We start from the raw sequence: 17,122 nt of genomic DNA, 5'->3' as shown, positions 1-17,122 counted from the left end.
GTCAATCGCTCTTCACCCAGTTGTTGCTTCGCGCTGTAAAGAAGCCAAAACTTCGGAACTGAAAGGGTAATCCCACACGAGGTGCAAAAAAGTTGTTCCGACAACGGGAATCGAACCCGGGCCTCCTGGGTGAGAGCCAGGTATCCTAGCCACTAGACCATGCTTTTTTTTTTCCTTTATTGCCGGAAAACAATACATGCGCAGGCATAAAAAGTCGCTAGCCAGACTTTGGCTAAGGCGACGGATTAAAACATTTTCATTTCGATCAATTTGTCCATAACTGCCACCCACTCCGGTGGCTGAGGTTGACTGCGGAGAACATCTCTCAGAGAAACTACACTTTCTATAAAGTTTTCCCTGACTGGTTTCACATTTGCGTCTGCGTGCCTAGCCGCCATCCTAGTTTTCCAGATGCTGTGGAGGCCCAGTAGCATAAACATATCGTATGGCACTTCGCCACTTTCTATAGGCAGGAACCGGATGCCATATGGAGTAACAGGTAGCTCTTTTTTTAAAGTTCTTTGCAAGACATCCCAGTGGAAAACCGGGTCCCAGCAGTCGATAAAGACATGTTCGATGGTCTCGGGTTTTTTGCACAGTGTGCAGTCGACGTTCCATGGTACGAAAATGCCTTTATCGTTTAGCCATGTTTTCACCGGAAGGGTACCCGAGTGTAATTTAAAGAAAAAGGATTTGACGTTCGGTCTTACCGGCATCTTCTTAACTCGATTTAGCACATCTTTGCCTGGGCCTCCGCAGTAAAAGGATCGGTATAAGGGTACAGGTATAAAGATATCTAACAAATCCTTGTACAATTTTTTCCTGGGTACAGCAGCCAGATATTCAGTCGAAAAATGAGAGCTCAAAATGTGAAAGGCAGCCACAACTTCACGTAAAAACCCAGTTACAGCACGATTCGTGGCTGGGAAACTGGACACAACAAATTCCGGTAACACACTGCCTAAGCGCACCTGCAACATTGTGCGCAACAAAGGATCGGTTTGATCCCGTAGAAACAAAAATCTTGAGACAACTTGTTTAAGAAACAAGTTGGAAAGTCCAAGGCCACCTCTTTTGACCGGTAGGAACAAATTAGCTCGACTAGTTCGCTCCCAATTCGAGCTCCAAATAAAAACAGCAAACACTCTATGCAGCTTCTGCACGTTTGCTCTGGTGATGAGCAAAAACTGCAAAAAATACCAAATTCTGTCTATCAAAAATACATTGCACACACTTGCACGCGCGAAAACAGAAAGGTCACGTCCTTTCCATCCATCCGCTTTTTTCCTTGCACTCTGCGTTACCTCACCCCACAACTCTGTACTGTTCTTATAGTGCTCTAAGGGTACCCCCAAATACTTCGCAGGGGAGGTCGTCCATTGCATGTTAGCAAACACTGCGGGTGTGCTCTCCCAATCACCGTGCCAAAATCCAATGCACTTATCCCAGTTAACTTCGCACCCGGTCTTTTTGCAATAGGCCCGCGCAACTTTGACAACTTCTTTAACGCTTTCTTGGTCCGCGCAAACAACAGCAATATCATCAGCGTAAGCAAGCACTTTTACTTGCACCGACTGAAGAGTGGAACCACAGATCCCATCATTGTGTAACAGCGATAACAGAAAAGGCTCAAGATAGATCGCGAAGAGCAGAGGCGAGAGCGGGCAGCCCTGCCTGACCGAGGAACAGACAGGCACAGGTTCAGTAAGCTGTTTGTTCACTATAATACGCGTAACACAGTTTTCGTACGCCATCTGTACACCTTGTAATATTACAGAGCCGACGTTGGCATATTCTAGAACGGCGAAAAGAATTTCGTGTGACACGCGATCGAAGGCCTTCGCCAAGTCAAGCTGCATCATGGCAACTCGTCCCACGAACGCATCGCAACATTCAAGAACAGTTCTAGCAATGTGCACATTCGTTCCAATGGTGCGACCTTTAATACCGCACGTTTGGTGCGGCCCTACAAGGTCCTTAATAACCTTTTGCAGTCTATTGGCAAGAATCTTCATAAACACTTTATAGTCGACGTTGGTCAGGCTTATCGGCCGATAAGCCCCAACGGACAGCAGTTTAGCCTGGTCTTCACTCTTGGGCACTAAAACCACGTGTGCTGTTTTAAATGACGGCGGCATTTTCCTTGTTTCATACATTTCGGTGAAGACGCAGTGCAGAGCATAAGTGAGTTCGGCTTTGAAACTCTTATAAAAATCACTGCCTAGGCCGTCAGGACCAGGAGATTTTCCGGTACTCAGTTCTTCGATCGCTCTTCCCACTTCGCTTACGCTGAATGGTACCTCCAGCCCTTGTTTTATTTCATCTCCAAGCTTTGGCATACGAGACAAGAACGTTTCTGTAAAGCCCTCTTCTTCAAGCTGACGGCGCCCAAACAATTCCCTATACTGTTCAACAAAAGCTAACTGAATCATCATGCTATCATTCGTTACCTCGTTTCTGTACCTAATTTGTTTTATTTCATTTTGAGTCGCATACTTCTTTTCGTCACTAAGCGAGCGTTTGGTAGGCACTTGGTCAAGCCAGAGACGTTCAGCACGCGCCCTTATCACGGCAGCTACATACTTGTTTTTTTCGATAATCTCAAGTTTACTTTTTGTTTCTCTTATCTCTTTCTTATATCTTCCCGGCTGGGAACTTTCCAGGCTTACGAGCAAGTCAAGCTGGCAATGTAGTTCTTTTTCTTTAACACGTTTATCATGGCAAATAACGCTTGCTCTTTCAATCGCGTTCATTTTCACTTGCTGTTTGAAATCTTCCCATCTAATTACCCAGTTCCCAGGCTCTGCTGATAGCAATGCTTTAATACATTCATTAACTTTACTACCAAAAAGTTCATCCTCGAGTAACTGTGCATTAAACTTCCAAAGATCCCACGAGAAACGAGATTTCTTTTCTTTTTTTCCCAGGGTAAACGCAACTAAGCTGTGGTCGGTAAAAGACATGTTTTTCACCTCGTAGCTGTTGCACAAAGGAACAAGATCAAGGGACACATACGCTCTGTCCAATCTCGCGTGACTTTCACTCTGAAAGTGAGTAAAATGCGATGCTACCGACAGAACTTCAGCAACATCATCTAAACCATTTTCGTGTACAAGCGAATTCAACAATTCCGCACTTTTGTCGCGGACAAGTCTTTTTGTAGTTCTGTCCTCTGCTTTACATACGCAGTTAAAGTCACCCAACAGCACAATTAACCGCTCACAGCATACGTATTGTTCAAGACGCTCAAAAAATTCCTCGCGCTCGTTCTCTTTGTTAGGGGCATACACACATATGATCCTCCACAGTAAATTGCAATAAAAAAAATCAACTACAAGCAAACGGCCAGTTTGACACACAGTTAAATTCTGTTCGACAATCCCCATGGAATTCCTAATAAAGACAGCACATCCCCCCGATGTGCCAGACGAATGGCACACACAAATATTGTAACGTGTCGTAAAAGGCTGCACCATACGGTCCGTCTGTTCCTGTCCTTCGACTTTGGTCTCCTGGACGGCTATTATGTCGAGGTCATTATCGAGGAACAACCGGCTTAGTTGGTACTGACGTTTTTTAGAAGCCAGTCCCCTGACATTAATTGTTGCAATGCGCAACGCTCCAACAGGTGTCGAAGCCATCTAGTTTAAGTACAGGAGCCGTATGGTGCGTACCTGAGGACACAAAGCGACGGCGGAGGGCGACTTGCCTAGTCCATGGTGCTCGATGGGTACAGTGCCGGTATTCCAACGTCTCTTGCACCTCTGCCTCATGCGTACGGACTGGAGACCCAGCCCATGCAGTCCGTCACCAAAAAAGGCCATCTCGCGTCCACAGAAGCCACACACAACGCACTCACTCAACTAAGGCGGCGGCTTAGCCGCCGCTCGTTGATCGGCCGGTATATTCGGCCGCGGTTTCAGCGTCGCTCGCCTCACACCAACAGTCTTCGGCGGTGGCTCGTCGCCCTCGCTCGCCTTAGGCTCTCCGTTCGCACTGTGCTCGTGCGGTCGCTTTCCTCCCTGGTTGCTGGTTGACGCATCCGTCACTTCCATGCTTTCAGCATGTTGGGGAACGACGGGCACTGACGCCCCACCCCCCAGAGGGCTTCGCTCTTTGACGTCTTAACATCTGCAGGCGGCGCTTCCTGTTGCTGCAGCTTACTGCTGAGCGTCTCCGCGGTTGCGGATGTTCCAGGAGTCGACACAGCCGGGGATTTTTCCTTCTCCGCTCCGTCGCCTGCCTCTGCTGCAGCGTCTTCCGCGTCAGCCTCGTCCATGACAAGCTCGGACGAGATGTCATTGTTGACTGGGACGGCAGCGCTCGCGTACGTGCGTACACAGCTGCTATCCTCATGTCCGTAACGGCGACAGGCGCCGCACCTTGGAACTTTGCACTCACGGCGAATGTGCCCAGTACCGTGGCAGCGCAGACAGAGCGGAGCTCTGCCCGGTACAACCACGAGAGCCAGCTCACCGCCAACCCTGACTTCGTGAGGGAGGTCTTCCAGTTTCACGCCAGGATTCATTTTCAATGAAACCAAGCGCGTCGTCGACCCCTTGCTGGCGACACCCTGGACGCGCCACCGTTCCTTGGTGACTTCGCTCACCTTGCCGTACGCGGCGAAGGCTACCCTCACGTCTTCGTCGGGTACGTTGTGCAGCAGCCAGTGTAGCTTGACGCGGACGTCTTGGTTTGCCGGGTCAATAACTAGACAGCGGCGGTCCTTCACTTTTACTTCCCGGGCAGCAAGAATTTTCTTCACCGCATCAGCACTGGTGAAGGTAATAGCCCACACATGGCTCATGCGATACGCCCCCAAGGCGATAACCTCGGGGAGCAGCATCAGCTGAGCCAGCGCATCCCTGAAATCTTCGACCCGATAGGGGCGGGCCCGCACGTCAGCGTGCAAAAAGACTGTGTTTAACACAACATTTCCTGTAGGAAGGGTAGGCAGAATCACCTGATATTCATCTTCCGAGGCAAAAATCCTGTTTCCGCGGCCAGACATGGCCGCTGTAGCCGCTCCAACGGAGCCCGTCATCGCACGTCCGTCACGCTCGGTGGCCGGAAGCCGAAATCAGCCACTAGACCATGCCGGAGATGGGTGCAACGTCAATCGCTCTTCACCCAGTTGTTGCTTCGCGCTGTAAAGAAGCCAAAACTTCGGAACTGAAAGGGTAATCCCACACGACGTGCAAAAAAGTTGTTCCGACACCGGGAATCGAACCCGGGCCTCCTGGGTGAGAGCCAGGTATCCTAGCCACTAGACTTTTTTTTTTCTTTATTGCCTGGCTTTGACATTGCACAACAAAATGGCGGGACACAATGAACACTTGGTGTTGATATAGTCAGCCTGCCAGGGGCTGGCTTCGTCACTTTAAAATTCATTTAGAGCCATCAAAGGCTCCACCCTTGACAACCACTCGGAAGCCTCGCCAACAGCTTTGACCCTATCAACAAACCGGTGCACAGTTCCACGAAAATAAATTCGTGCTGGCCTCGCCTCGGGATCACAGTAATATCCTGCCATTCTCGCGCGCCAAATACTGTAGAGGCCCAATAACATTATCAGATCGAAAGGTACTCCGTCCTCGTTTTCAATGGGCAGATACCGTATTCCATGGGGGTGAAGTGGAAATTGTTTCTTTATAGTCCTTTGAAGTACGTCCCAAAAGTAAACCCCTTCCCAACAATGCAGAAAAACGTGATCTATCGTTTCTGGTTGCTTGCAGATAAGGCAGTGATGACCCCAAGGAAGAAATAAGCCCTTATGCGGTAAAAACATTTTGACTGATAACGTTCCAGTGTGCAACTTGAAAAAAAAAAGTTTTAACCCCTGGCTCAATGTGCATTCTCTTTACCCTCTTTAACACATCCTTTCCAGGGCCTCCACTGTACAAGGCCCTATACATGGGTTCCGGCAAGACAACTTCACATAAATCCTTATACAATTTTTTCTTGTTCACTGTAGATAAATATTCGTTGGAAAACCTCGTTGAGAGAAATCGGACACTTGCGACAACTTCTCTGAAGTACCCAAAAATTCCGCCCGATAGGGTTTCGGTTGCAACAACATAGTCAGGCAGCGCGCGCCCCAGCCTTACTTGGCGCACGGTGCGCAAAAACGGTTCACTGACATCACGCAGAAACATAAATCTGTTAACAATCTGCCGCAAGAAAAGGTGTCCCAGACCCACTCCACCATCCTTCACTTTTCTAAACAAATTCGTCCGGCTGCACCTTTCCCATTGTGCAGCCCACACAAAAACAGCAAAAATTCGATGTAGTTTTTGTATGCTCATTCTTCCACAATGCAACACTTGCATCGCGTACCACACCTTACTGATATAGAAAAGGTTGCACACGGTGGCTCTAGCGAAAATTGATAAGCCTGTTCCTTTCCATCTTTCCGCCTTCTCACGCACATCCTGGGTCTGCACTCTTCAATATGTTTCGCTATCGCGATAGCTTTCTAGCGGTACTCCAAGGTACAGTCATGAAATTTATGAGCGTGAACACGGCAGCGCGTGGCAGATAGCCTCGAACCCTACTAGTGGCGATACGCGGCGGCCGCTTTCATAAACAAAGTGGAAAGGGAGGTGTGTCCTATGGCTTGCTGGACGCTGGCAAGGTGGCATAACCCGTTCCACCAGGTTGCTAAAAGCAGCCGCCGCGTATCGCTAAGGGTAGGGCTTGAGGCTATCTGCCACGCGCTCTCGTGTTCACGCTCATAAATTTCATGACTGTACTTCGTCGGGGTCTTCACCCAGGGTACGTTTGCAAAGTGGTCCATCGTCGTTTGCCATGCTCCGTGCCAGAGCCCCACTGACTTAGACCAGTTCACTCTGCTGCCAGAGGTTTTGCAGAATTCAGCGACACATTCAACGGCCTCTGTTACACCTTCTCGATTAGCGGAAAAAACCGCTAACTCATCCGCATATGCCAGCAGCTTCACCTCCGCAGCTTGCAGCCGAAAACCAGTTATTCTTTCGTTTTCGATGATGTCTAAACACAAAGTCTCGATGTAGATGGCAAACAAAAGAGGGCTGAGGGGGCAGCCTTGACGTACCGAACGCTGCACACGAATGGGGGCCCCCAGACTCTGGTTAACAATCAATCTCGTTGTACAGTTCCGATACGCCAAGGCGACTCCCTCCCGGATAACATACCCAACATTCACATAATCAAGTATGCACAGCAAAATTTTATGCGCGACACAGTCGAACGCCTTTTCGAGATCAAGCTGCAAAATGGCAACGCGACTATTTGTAAAATCACAGCACTCGAGCACACATCTTGCCTTGTGTATGTTAGAAAGAATAGACCGGCCTTTTATCCCACACGTTTGGTGGGGGCCAACAATTTCCTGGATTACACACTGTAACCTTTGTGCCAACACCTTCATATAAATTTTTTAATCGACATTTGTGAGAGCAATTGGCCTGTACCCTGTTACGTGTCGTAACTTGTCAGCTTCATCCGTTTTCGGAATTAGGACAGTATGTGATTTACCATAAGACGGAGGCAATTCACGTATACGTCGTAAGCTTCATTAAGGACCGTCTTCAACACTGGCGCGATTCTGCTCTTAAACGATTTGTAAAACGCCGCGCTTAACCCGTCTGGTCCTGGTGATCTCCCAGAATTTAAATTGTCTATTGCCATTTCTACCTCTGATTCGGTTATTGCCAGCTCTAAAACGTCTTTCTGCTCGTCGCTGAGTCGCGGCAGTGCCCCAAGAAACCTGTTCTTAAACGTATTCATGTCTGCATCCTGTAATGCGAAGAGCGTCTGATAGTATTAAAAAAACGCACGCCGTATATGTTCGTTTTCGTCTGATAAGATACCACCCCATTCTATGCTATCAATGTGATTTCGCCGAGCATGAGCCTTTTCAATTCCCAACGCTCGTTTCGACGGCGTCTCCCCTGCTGCTACATCTTCCGCTCTGGCCCGCACCAACGCTCCACGATAACGGTCCTCTTCTATTAGTTGAATTTTCTGTTTTATTTTCCTAATGTCATCGATCCATTTACCAGGTGCTTCACTTTCCTTTTCTAGCAATTTTGCAAGCATACATCTTAGATTGCGTTCGTTTAGATTCTCTTCGTACGCAATGGCACTAGATCGTTCAACTGCTTTAATTTTAACCTGTTCTTTGCAAAGTTCCCACTGTTGCCATATTTTCAGTTCACTACTAGGCTCTATTTTGCTTATTTCTTCAATTGCTGCACAGCTAAATTCATCGTCCTTAATTAGCTTGTTATTTATTTTCCACATATCCCAACTAAAAGCACTGCCCCGTTTTTTCAATCCTATCCCACATACTACTAAACAGTGGTCCGAAAAAGCCACCGGCACTACATGGTAACTGTTGCATTTTGGAATCACATCCAGCGATACATAAATGCGGTCAAGCCGAGCATGGCTTGTCCTCTGAAAGTGTGTGTACTTCACGCCGCACGCGCCTTGCAAACACTCTGCCACATCCTCAAGGTTTCATTTATCTATGATTTGCGACAGTATCTTCGTACTTGCGTCCCTGAACACCCTTGCACTGGTCTTAACGCAGCCACATAGGACGCAGTTGAAGTCGCCCATGATGATAAGCTGTTTCTCGGAACTAAGACGCTGTTCAAAACTTTGAAAAAACGCAGCCCTTTCGTCCGTAACATTTGGTGCGTACACACAGACAATTCTCCACTCACTGTTGTTCAATGTAAAATCGATAGCGACACAACGGCCTGACGGACACGAGAAATGAGCTTGCACGACAAGAGCCGGCAACTTCTTTACAAAAAGGACGCTGCCAGCAGATGTACCTATCGCATGACGTGAAACGTCGCACCATGCTCCCGGTCTCTTCCTCCCCTTCTACTTTTGTCTCCTGCACGGCCAGTAAGTCAATATCGTGCTCTGTTAAAAGCCGGTAAACTTGGCTTTGCTTTTTCTTTCCTGCCAAGCCCCTATAACATTGAGTGTGGCTACTTTAAAAGCGGTTACAGAAGCCATTGTCGCAAATAGTGAAGAGGCCAAGAGCATGGTGCTTACCCCACACGTCTAGCACAGGGCTAGACGCCGTCGTTGCCACCGGAGCCATCCGGTGCAAGCCCCTGACCTTGCCGCGGGGCTGCCATATCGCCGGCACGCTTGTCCGCCAAAACGTTGGGTTTCGGTCTGAAAGATGACCGTCGGGATTGAGCAGTTTTTGCTGGCGGCTCCTCACCACTGAGAGCTGATGATGATGATGATGTCCTGCCGCCTTGTCCCCTTCGTTGTCGGTCAGACCATGAGGGCTCTTGGCTGGGGCGGTGCCGCTCGCTGAACGGGCGCAGCTCTGGTCCTGCTGTTCCTCGCTGATCATTGGCTCGGCGTCCTTAGTTGCCAAGACGTTATCCCCGTTTGCCGACGTGCTCGCCTGACTCGAAGGTAATTCTTCCTCTTCGAGTGGCTTCCTTTGGTTGCCGGGTCCACTAATGTCTCCGCTGGGAGGCCCTGATGCGTCGGTCGTCCCGGCAGCCTTGCCAACTTCCACGGCTCCTTTCGCCGCCTCCTCCGCCTCGCCGACGTCCATCAGAAGCTCTGCCGTGTCGTCTCTCGATACCGCACCTGTAGCCACCGCGTATGTGCGAACACACTCACTGTCACCGTAGCCATACCGCCTGCATTTGGAGCACCGGGGTACCTTGCATTCACGTCGAACGTGACCGGTGCCGCGGCACCGTAGGCACTGCATAGGCCGCCCAGGCACCACAACAAGGGCCAGCTCGCCGGCGACGCGTAACTGGTGTGGCAGGTCGTCAACCTTCATACCGGGTTTCAGCTTCAGGAGAACGGTCCTGGTTGTAGACCCCTTCTTCTTGAGCCTGAAACACGCCAACGCTCCCGGGTCACCTCCGTTACATTCCCAAAAGCCGCAAGAGCCGTCCGAATGTCGTCGTCGGCTACACCGTGCAGCATCCAGTGCAGCCGTAGTTTCACCTGTTGGTCGGCAGGATCGATGAAAATGCAGCGCCGTCCTTTGACATCCAGTTCCTTTATCGCTGCCAACTTCTTCGTTGCCTCGGTACTGTTGAGCGTAACCGCCCAAACGTGGTTTACCTGATACGCCCCCAACGCCACAACATCGGGGAGCGCACCAGCGTTGGCGAGGGCGTCGCGGAAATCCTCGACCCTGTAGGGCCTAACTCGCACGTCGCCGTCCAAAAACACGGTGTTTAGAACAACACGACCGGTAGGCAACGTAGGCAAAACGATTTCGTACTCCTGTCCTTCCTTATCTTCAATCCTGTTTCCGCGGCCATCGACGGCCGCTATCGCCGCTCCGTGGGAGCTCATGATCCTGCGTCCGTACACGCCAGTGGCCGGAAGTAGAATGAGACCATGCCGGAGATGGGTGCAACGTCAATCGCTCTTCACCCAGTTGTTGCTTCGCGCTGTAAAGAAGCCAAAACTTCGGAACTGAAAGGGTAATCCCGCACGAGGTGCAAAAAAGTTGTTCCGACACCGGGAATCGAACCCGGGCCTCCTGGGTGAGAGCCAGGTATCCTAGCCACTAGACCATGCCGGAGATGGGTGCAACGTCAGTCGCTCTTCACCCAGTTGTTGCTTCGCGCTGTAAAGAAGCCAAAACTTCGGAACTGAAAGGGTAATCCCGCACGAGGTGCAAAAAAGTTGTTCCGACACCGGGAATCGAACCCGGGCCTCCTGGGTGAGAGCCAGGTATCCTAGCCACTAGACCATGCCGGAGATGGGTGCAACGTCAATCGCTCTTCACCCAGTTGTTGCTTCGCGCTGTAAAGAAGCCAAAACTTCGGAACTGAAAGGGTAATCTCGCACGAGGTGCAAAAAAAGTTGTTCCGACACCGGGAATCGAACCCGGGCCTCCTGGGTGAGAGCCAGGTATCCTAGCCACTAGACCATTTTTTAGAGCGCAGCTCTTTGGCGTCCGTTCCTGGGTTTCGCGTCGTCGTCGGCGTTGTCGTCGGCCTCGTAACCAGCTCCGCCCCCCTTTCATCCCCCCAGCGCTAGCAGCGACCGACTGATAACGACCGACTGATACCGCTGGATGCCGCTGACGCCGCTAGAGAGTCAAGATAACGTGACTGCATAGAACACCGTCGCCGCCATGCAGAAAGAGGAGGAAAGGGTCCCCCCCCCCCCCCCCTGTTCTTGTGTGGCGGATAGGGTGCTCTTCAGTTGCCGACGCGCCGGTTATTTCACGTAGGCCCCGGCACGTCGACGAATACGTGACCACCTTCCCACGGCTAGACCTGGTTCTTAGCGCTGCGGAAGCGAGGGTATCATATTGTTTGTGTCGGCATCGGCGGCGTTGTCCCTGAAACCAACTCCGCAGCTGGGGTTGACTCACTATCGAAAAGGTGAAACAGCTTATTTGCTGCGCTCAAATTTCGCATTAGGAAGTAACGTAATCGTCGGTAATTTTTTTCTTTATTTCCGGATACTTACACAGTACAAAATCGTACACAGAAAAATTAAGCGAACTCACAGCCAAAAGTTCACGTGGAAATGATGGTAATAAGGAAGCTGTCATCCTTAGGTGGGATGACGTTGTCGTTTTAAAATTCTCTCAAATTGATCAAGGGCTCTAATCTTGGCAGCCATTCTGGAACTGTACACTTCAATTTGTGCATTTCAACAAAGGCATGCATACTTTCACGAAAGTAGAGCCTTGCAGGGCGAGCATCGGGGTCTAAATGATACCCAGCCATCCGGGACCGCCATAGGCTATGCAGACCGATTAACATGACGGTATCAAAAGGTATGCCGTCTTCGTTATCTGTTGATAGGAACCTGATGCTATGTGTATCTAACGGTAAGTCTTTTTTAAGGGTTCTTTGAAGCACGTCCCAAAAATAAACCCCCTCCCAACAGTGTAGAAAAACATGATCTATTGTCTCAGGCTGTTTGCATATTACCGTATTTTCCGGTGTATAAGACGCACCCTTATATAAGACGCACCCCCCATATATGCAGGCTGTCATTGAAAAAGTTAGTATATAAGACGCACCCGTGTATAAGACGCATCCCAATTTACTCAGTTAGGCTAGCGAGGCTTAATTAAACACGCTTGTGCGACCATTGCAAAATGCACCTTACCTGTGAGAAGTTCTTAAGCACCGCTAAGTGATCGAAAAAGGCAACACTCACGCCATACCCGCCCACGTTTTAGCAAAAAAAGAAAAAAAGAACGAAGGAACTCTCCTTATGTCCATAAGAACATTTTATATTAACTTAAAACCTTCGAAGTCTTGATCTTAAGATGTGCTATCAAAAAGCACGCCCATTTCTGGAGGCGACCCAGCTGAAACATTTTCTTCGCACTACGTACGTACTACGTACACGGAGCAAACAAAGTTGCAAAGGGTGACTGAAAGAAACGCTGGCTTGTCTTGACAATGGCGAGAAACGCGATTGTCGCCATCTTTTGGCATTTAACATTACTTTTGCTTGGGGCCTGCGAAACGGTCGCGGGTTTATGATTCCGGAAGTCGTCATCCCCACCGTTTAATAACAAAGTTGCTCTTGGTGGTCCCCGTATGGAAGTATTAACCATGTTAAAACCGCGTTATTGGCAGTGATGTTTTTTCGGTGAAAAAAGCTTGAACATGGACCTGAGTAATTTCTGAACTCGCAAAAAAAAAACAGAAAAAGTCGCATATAAGACGCACCCTTGTATAGGACGCACCAGCAAGATTTTTGAAAAAAAGCCGCGTCTTATATACCGGAAAATACGGTAAACAAAGCGACCCCCATGGCAGAAAAAAACCCCTGTCTCCAAGAAATGTTTTAACCGACAACGTTCCAGTATGCAGCTTACAGAAAAACGTTTTTACTCCTGGGGAAACTGGCATCCTTTTGACCCGCTTCAATACATCTTGACCCGGATAGCCGTTGTACAAGGCTCTGTACACAGGAACGGAGAAAAAGTCATCGCACACATCCTTATACAATTTTTTCCCGTTGACTGAACACAAATATTGAATCGAAAAACGAGTTGTCAAAATTCTGACGCTGTTTACGACTTCTCTTAAAAAACCAAAAAGGCGCCCTGGCATACTTTCTGTGGCAACAACAAAATTTGGCAACGCCCGCACGAGCCTTACTTGGCAAACAGTGCGCAGAAATGGATCATTTACGTCGCGGAAGAAAATGAATCTGTTTACGAGCTGTCGGGCGAATAAGTGTGCTAGCCCAAGACCCCCGTCTTTGACACGCCGAAACAAGTTATCCCGTCTACACCGTTCCCAATTCGACGCCCAAACAAAAGCGGCAAATACCCGATGCAGCCTCTGAATGTTTAACCTGGAACAGTGAAGCGTTTGCATTACATACCACAACTTGGCAACAAAAAACAGATTACACACCGTTGCGCGTGCAAAGATAGACAGCGGCACACTGCTCCATTTGTCAGCCTTCTCACGGATTTCTTGGGCTTGATCGCGCCAAAATGGCTCACTGTCTTCATAGCATTCTAGAGGCACACCCAAGTACTTAACCGGTGTTGTGGCCCAAGTCACGTTGGCAAACGTGTAAGGCGTCGATGGCCACTCTCCGTGCCAAAACCCTACACACTTTCCCCAATTCACCGGACTTCCAGTGGTCGTGCTGAAATCTTTCACGGCTTCGACTGCCACGCTAACGCTCTCTCTGTTCGTACAGAAGACGGCTACGTCATCAGCATACGCCAAAAGTTTGACCTCCGTCATGTGGACTTGGAAGCCCTGTACAGATTCATTCTCAAGGATTGACAAGCACAAAGTTTCAATATAAATGCAGAACAGAAGCGGGCTGAGGGGGCAACCCTGACGCACCGAACGTCGCACGTTCACGGGTGCACCAAGTTCCTTGTTGACAATTAATCTTGTAGTGCAGTTTCGGTACGCCAAGGCTACGCCCTCGCTGATAACAGAACCCACATTAATGTAATCTAGAACTGCAAACAAGGCATGTGAAACACAATCAAACGCTTTTTCAAGGTCGAGTTGCAGAACCGCAACGCTACCGCATGTTGCATCACAACACTCCAGTACGCATCTCGCCTTATGTATGTTCGTAGCAATGGTCCTTCCCTTGATCCCGCAAGTCTGGTGAGGCCCAACAATCTCCTTAATAACGGTCTGTAATCTGGCTGCTAGTACTTTCATTAGTATCTTGTAATCAACATTTGTTAGGGCTATTGGCCTGTATGACGTCACCAATCTCAATTTCTCAGTTTGTTCTGTTTTAGGGATTAGTACAGTGTGTGACGACACAAAAGAAGGCGGCAACAAGTTAAGATCGTAGCCTTCGTTAAATACTGCAGCTAACAATGGGGACAACACTTTTTTAAATGCTTTATAAAAAGCCGCGCTCAAGCCATCAGGCCCTGGCGACTTCCCTGGATTTAGATTATCAATGGCACGCTCAACTTCATGTTCGGAAATCGGCAGCTCCAACCTTTCTGTTGTGTCAGCATCTATAGTCGTGGCAAGGAAGAAAGAAACACGCGCTTAAACCTGTCCATGTTCATGTCGCGAAATGCAAACAGTTGCTGATAGTATTCGTAAAACGCACGTGCAATGCAGTCTTTATCTGTCACGAGGTTGCCGTTCCACTCTCTCTTCTATGTCGTTTCGACGAGCATGCGCTTTCTCGAGACCGAGAGCCCGTTTAGTGGGCGTCTCGCCTGCTGCGCATCTTTCGGCCCTGGCGCGAACGAGCGCTCCTCGATATCGATCTTCATCTAATAGCTCAATTTTCTTTTTCAGTTTTCTGATATCGTCATTATAGACCCCTGGCTCTTTGCACTCGTGCGCTATTAACTGATTTAGTGTCGCCCTTAAACATGCTTCTTCTCGCTTTTCGTCATGTCGAATACAACTGGCTCTTTCTATAGCTTTCATCTTAATTTCTTGTTTGCACCATTCCCACTGCTCTCCAATGGTGGTGCAAGGCCGTTGTTCTATCTCTTTAAGCTTCCCTGCAATTATTTCATCTAAAGCTTCATCTTCTAAGAGTTTGGAGTTTAGCTTCCACAGTCCCCACACAAATTTTTTCCTTCGGTTTCTAGGGCCGATGGTACATTTCACAAGACAGTGATCCGAAAAAGACACTGGCATAACGACATAATTTTGGCATTTCGGAATCGCATCCAACGATAAATAAATACGGTCGAGCCGGGCATGACTATAACCTTGGAAATGCGTGTATTTCACGCTGCGCGCTCCCTCCAAACACTCCGCTACATCATCTAGAGCAAATTCGCCAACTAGCTGCGACAAAACATCCGTGCTTGCGTCTCTAAAGGCGCGGCTACTTGTCTTATCTCGAGCACTTAAGACACAATTGAAATCGCCCATAACGACGAGTTGTCGCCCACTATTTAGATATCGTTGGATGCTCACGAAAAAATTTAACCTTTCATCAGCCGCATTCGGTGCATAAACACAAACAATAAAGTCACAAACAATAAAGCGACCTTGCATACATGAAATCACTTCTTGCACTGTCAGTCCTGGCAACAACTTAACGAACAGAAGGCACCCGGCCGATGTGCCAACCGCGTGACTAACAGCCACATCGTACCTCGACGTGAAACGCTGCACCATGCTCCCCGTGTCCTCTTCCCCTTCTATTTTGGTTTCCTGAACCGCCAACACGTCCACGTCCTGGTCCGTTAAAATACGGTATACTTGACTGTGCTTTCTTTTCGATGCAAACCCACGGACGTTAAGCGTTGCTACGCTCAGTGACTGTTGCATCGCCATTTTCGTACTTTAGAAGGACGCTGGGAGCATGGTGCTTACCTTTCGCGCCTAGCACGTCGCTAGACGCTTCCAGAAGTCCCGCCGCCATCGTAATTATCGGGCTGGACGTGCTGCGAGAGCGGCTTTTCGGCTGCCCTCCGGCCTGTCGCGACGTTAGGTTGCGGTCTGAAGGAAGGTCGTCGTCCCTGCACAGATTTCGTTGGTGGTTCCTCGGCGTTGCCAGGGAGCTGCTTATCCGCTCCGTCACCGGCGTCGGCGTGCGGGCGCTTCGGCGCACTGCCAGCGCTCGTTGACCGGCCGCCGTTTTCCGCATTCGTGTTCTCAGCCGCCGATGTTTCCGGAGCACTTGTCCCTTGAAGGGGCGCTTCCTCGCTCACAGGCGCCTCCGAAACAACGGATGGCAGTGCCTGTGTCTTGTCCACGCCCTCGCCCGCCTCCTTTTCCGTGGTCGTCGGAGTTGTCACGGTGGGGGCCACCGCAGAGCTTTCCACACCATCGGTCCCTTTTGCTGCCTCCTCAGCCTCGACGACGTCCATAATGTCTTCCGGTGTCTCCTCTCTGAGCGCTGGCACAGTTGCGGCAGCGTATGTGCGGACACACCCATCTTCCGAATGTCCGAAACGTCGGCAGCGTGAGCAGCGAGGTACCTTGCACTCCCGTCGGACATGTCCGCTGCCCTGACAACGCAGGCACTGCATGGGCCGCCCAGGCACGACCACAAGAGCCAGCTCACCGGCGACTCGTATCTGGTGGGGGAGGTCGTCCGCTTCATTCCAGGCTTCAGCTTGAGCAGAACTAACCTTGTGGTGGAGCCCTTTTCTTTCACACCTTGCACACGCCAACGCTCACGGGTTACCTCTGTGACGTTCCCGAAGGCCGCAAACGCAGTCCGGATATCTTCGTCGGCGACGCCGTGCAGCATCCAGTGTAGCCGCAGTTTCAGCACCTGGTCCTCGGGGTCGAATATAAGACACCGGCGTCCTTTAACTGAAAGCTCCTTGAAAGCCGCCAATCGCTTTGTTGCTTCAGCGCTGTTGAGAGTCACCGCCCAAACATGGTTGATTTGGTACGCCCCCAACGCCACTACGTCGGGGAGCGCACCCGCTTGGGCGAGGGCGTCACGAAAATCTTCGACCTTGTAAGGCCGCGCTCGCACGTCGCCGTGCAAAAACACGGTGTTGAGAACAACACGTCCTGTTGGCAGGTTCGGCAAAATAATCTCGTAATCCTTATCGGCTTCCATGTCGGACCTGTTTCCGCGGCCAGCAAGGGCCGCTATCGCCGCTCCACCGGAGCTCATGATTCCGCGACCGTTCACGACAGTGGCCGGAAGTAGAATGATCCACTAG

General features: G+C 49.8%; 2 protein-coding genes, 3 non-coding genes and 2 pseudogenes across 5 annotated transcripts; all 7 read right to left on the bottom strand.

Moving 5' to 3' along the window:
- Window positions 1–86: 86 nt before the first annotated feature.
- On the bottom strand, window positions 87–1,514 carry LOC149363940 (uncharacterized). The gene has a single exon (XM_089570000.1). The coding sequence runs from the start codon at window positions 1,383–1,385 to the stop codon at window positions 246–248; it is 1,140 nt and encodes a 379-aa protein (XP_089426126.1). The 5' UTR covers window positions 1,386–1,514; the 3' UTR covers window positions 87–245.
- A 1,905-nt stretch (window positions 1,515–3,419) lies between these two features.
- LOC149363939 (uncharacterized) lies at window positions 3,420–5,740 on the bottom strand. The gene has a single exon (XM_089569999.1). The coding sequence runs from the start codon at window positions 5,042–5,044 to the stop codon at window positions 4,046–4,048; it is 999 nt and encodes a 332-aa protein (XP_089426125.1). The 5' UTR covers window positions 5,045–5,740; the 3' UTR covers window positions 3,420–4,045.
- A 1,093-nt stretch (window positions 5,741–6,833) lies between these two features.
- LOC149363938 (uncharacterized) lies at window positions 6,834–10,372 on the bottom strand (annotated as a pseudogene).
- A 129-nt stretch (window positions 10,373–10,501) lies between these two features.
- Window positions 10,502–10,573, bottom strand: TRNAE-CUC (transfer RNA glutamic acid (anticodon CUC)). Its single transcript has one exon. It is a non-coding gene; the product is annotated as a tRNA-Glu (tRNA).
- A 107-nt stretch (window positions 10,574–10,680) lies between these two features.
- On the bottom strand, window positions 10,681–10,752 carry TRNAE-CUC (transfer RNA glutamic acid (anticodon CUC)). Its single transcript has one exon. It is a non-coding gene; the product is annotated as a tRNA-Glu (tRNA).
- Window positions 10,753–10,860: 108 nt separating this feature from the next.
- TRNAE-CUC (transfer RNA glutamic acid (anticodon CUC)) lies at window positions 10,861–10,934 on the bottom strand. Its single transcript has one exon. It is a non-coding gene; the product is annotated as a tRNA-Glu (tRNA).
- Window positions 10,935–11,438: 504 nt separating this feature from the next.
- LOC149363934 (uncharacterized) lies at window positions 11,439–17,073 on the bottom strand (annotated as a pseudogene).
- Window positions 17,074–17,122: the final 49 nt, after the last annotated feature.

Source organism: Amblyomma mixtum, chromosome 2, assembly GCF_055824585.1.
Source record: "Amblyomma mixtum isolate Tamu chromosome 2, ASM5582458v1, whole genome shotgun sequence".
Taxonomy (NCBI): domain Eukaryota; kingdom Metazoa; phylum Arthropoda; class Arachnida; order Ixodida; family Ixodidae; genus Amblyomma; species Amblyomma mixtum.
Note: the sequence above shows the minus strand (reverse complement) of the source record. Positions and strands in the feature narration are given on the sequence as shown.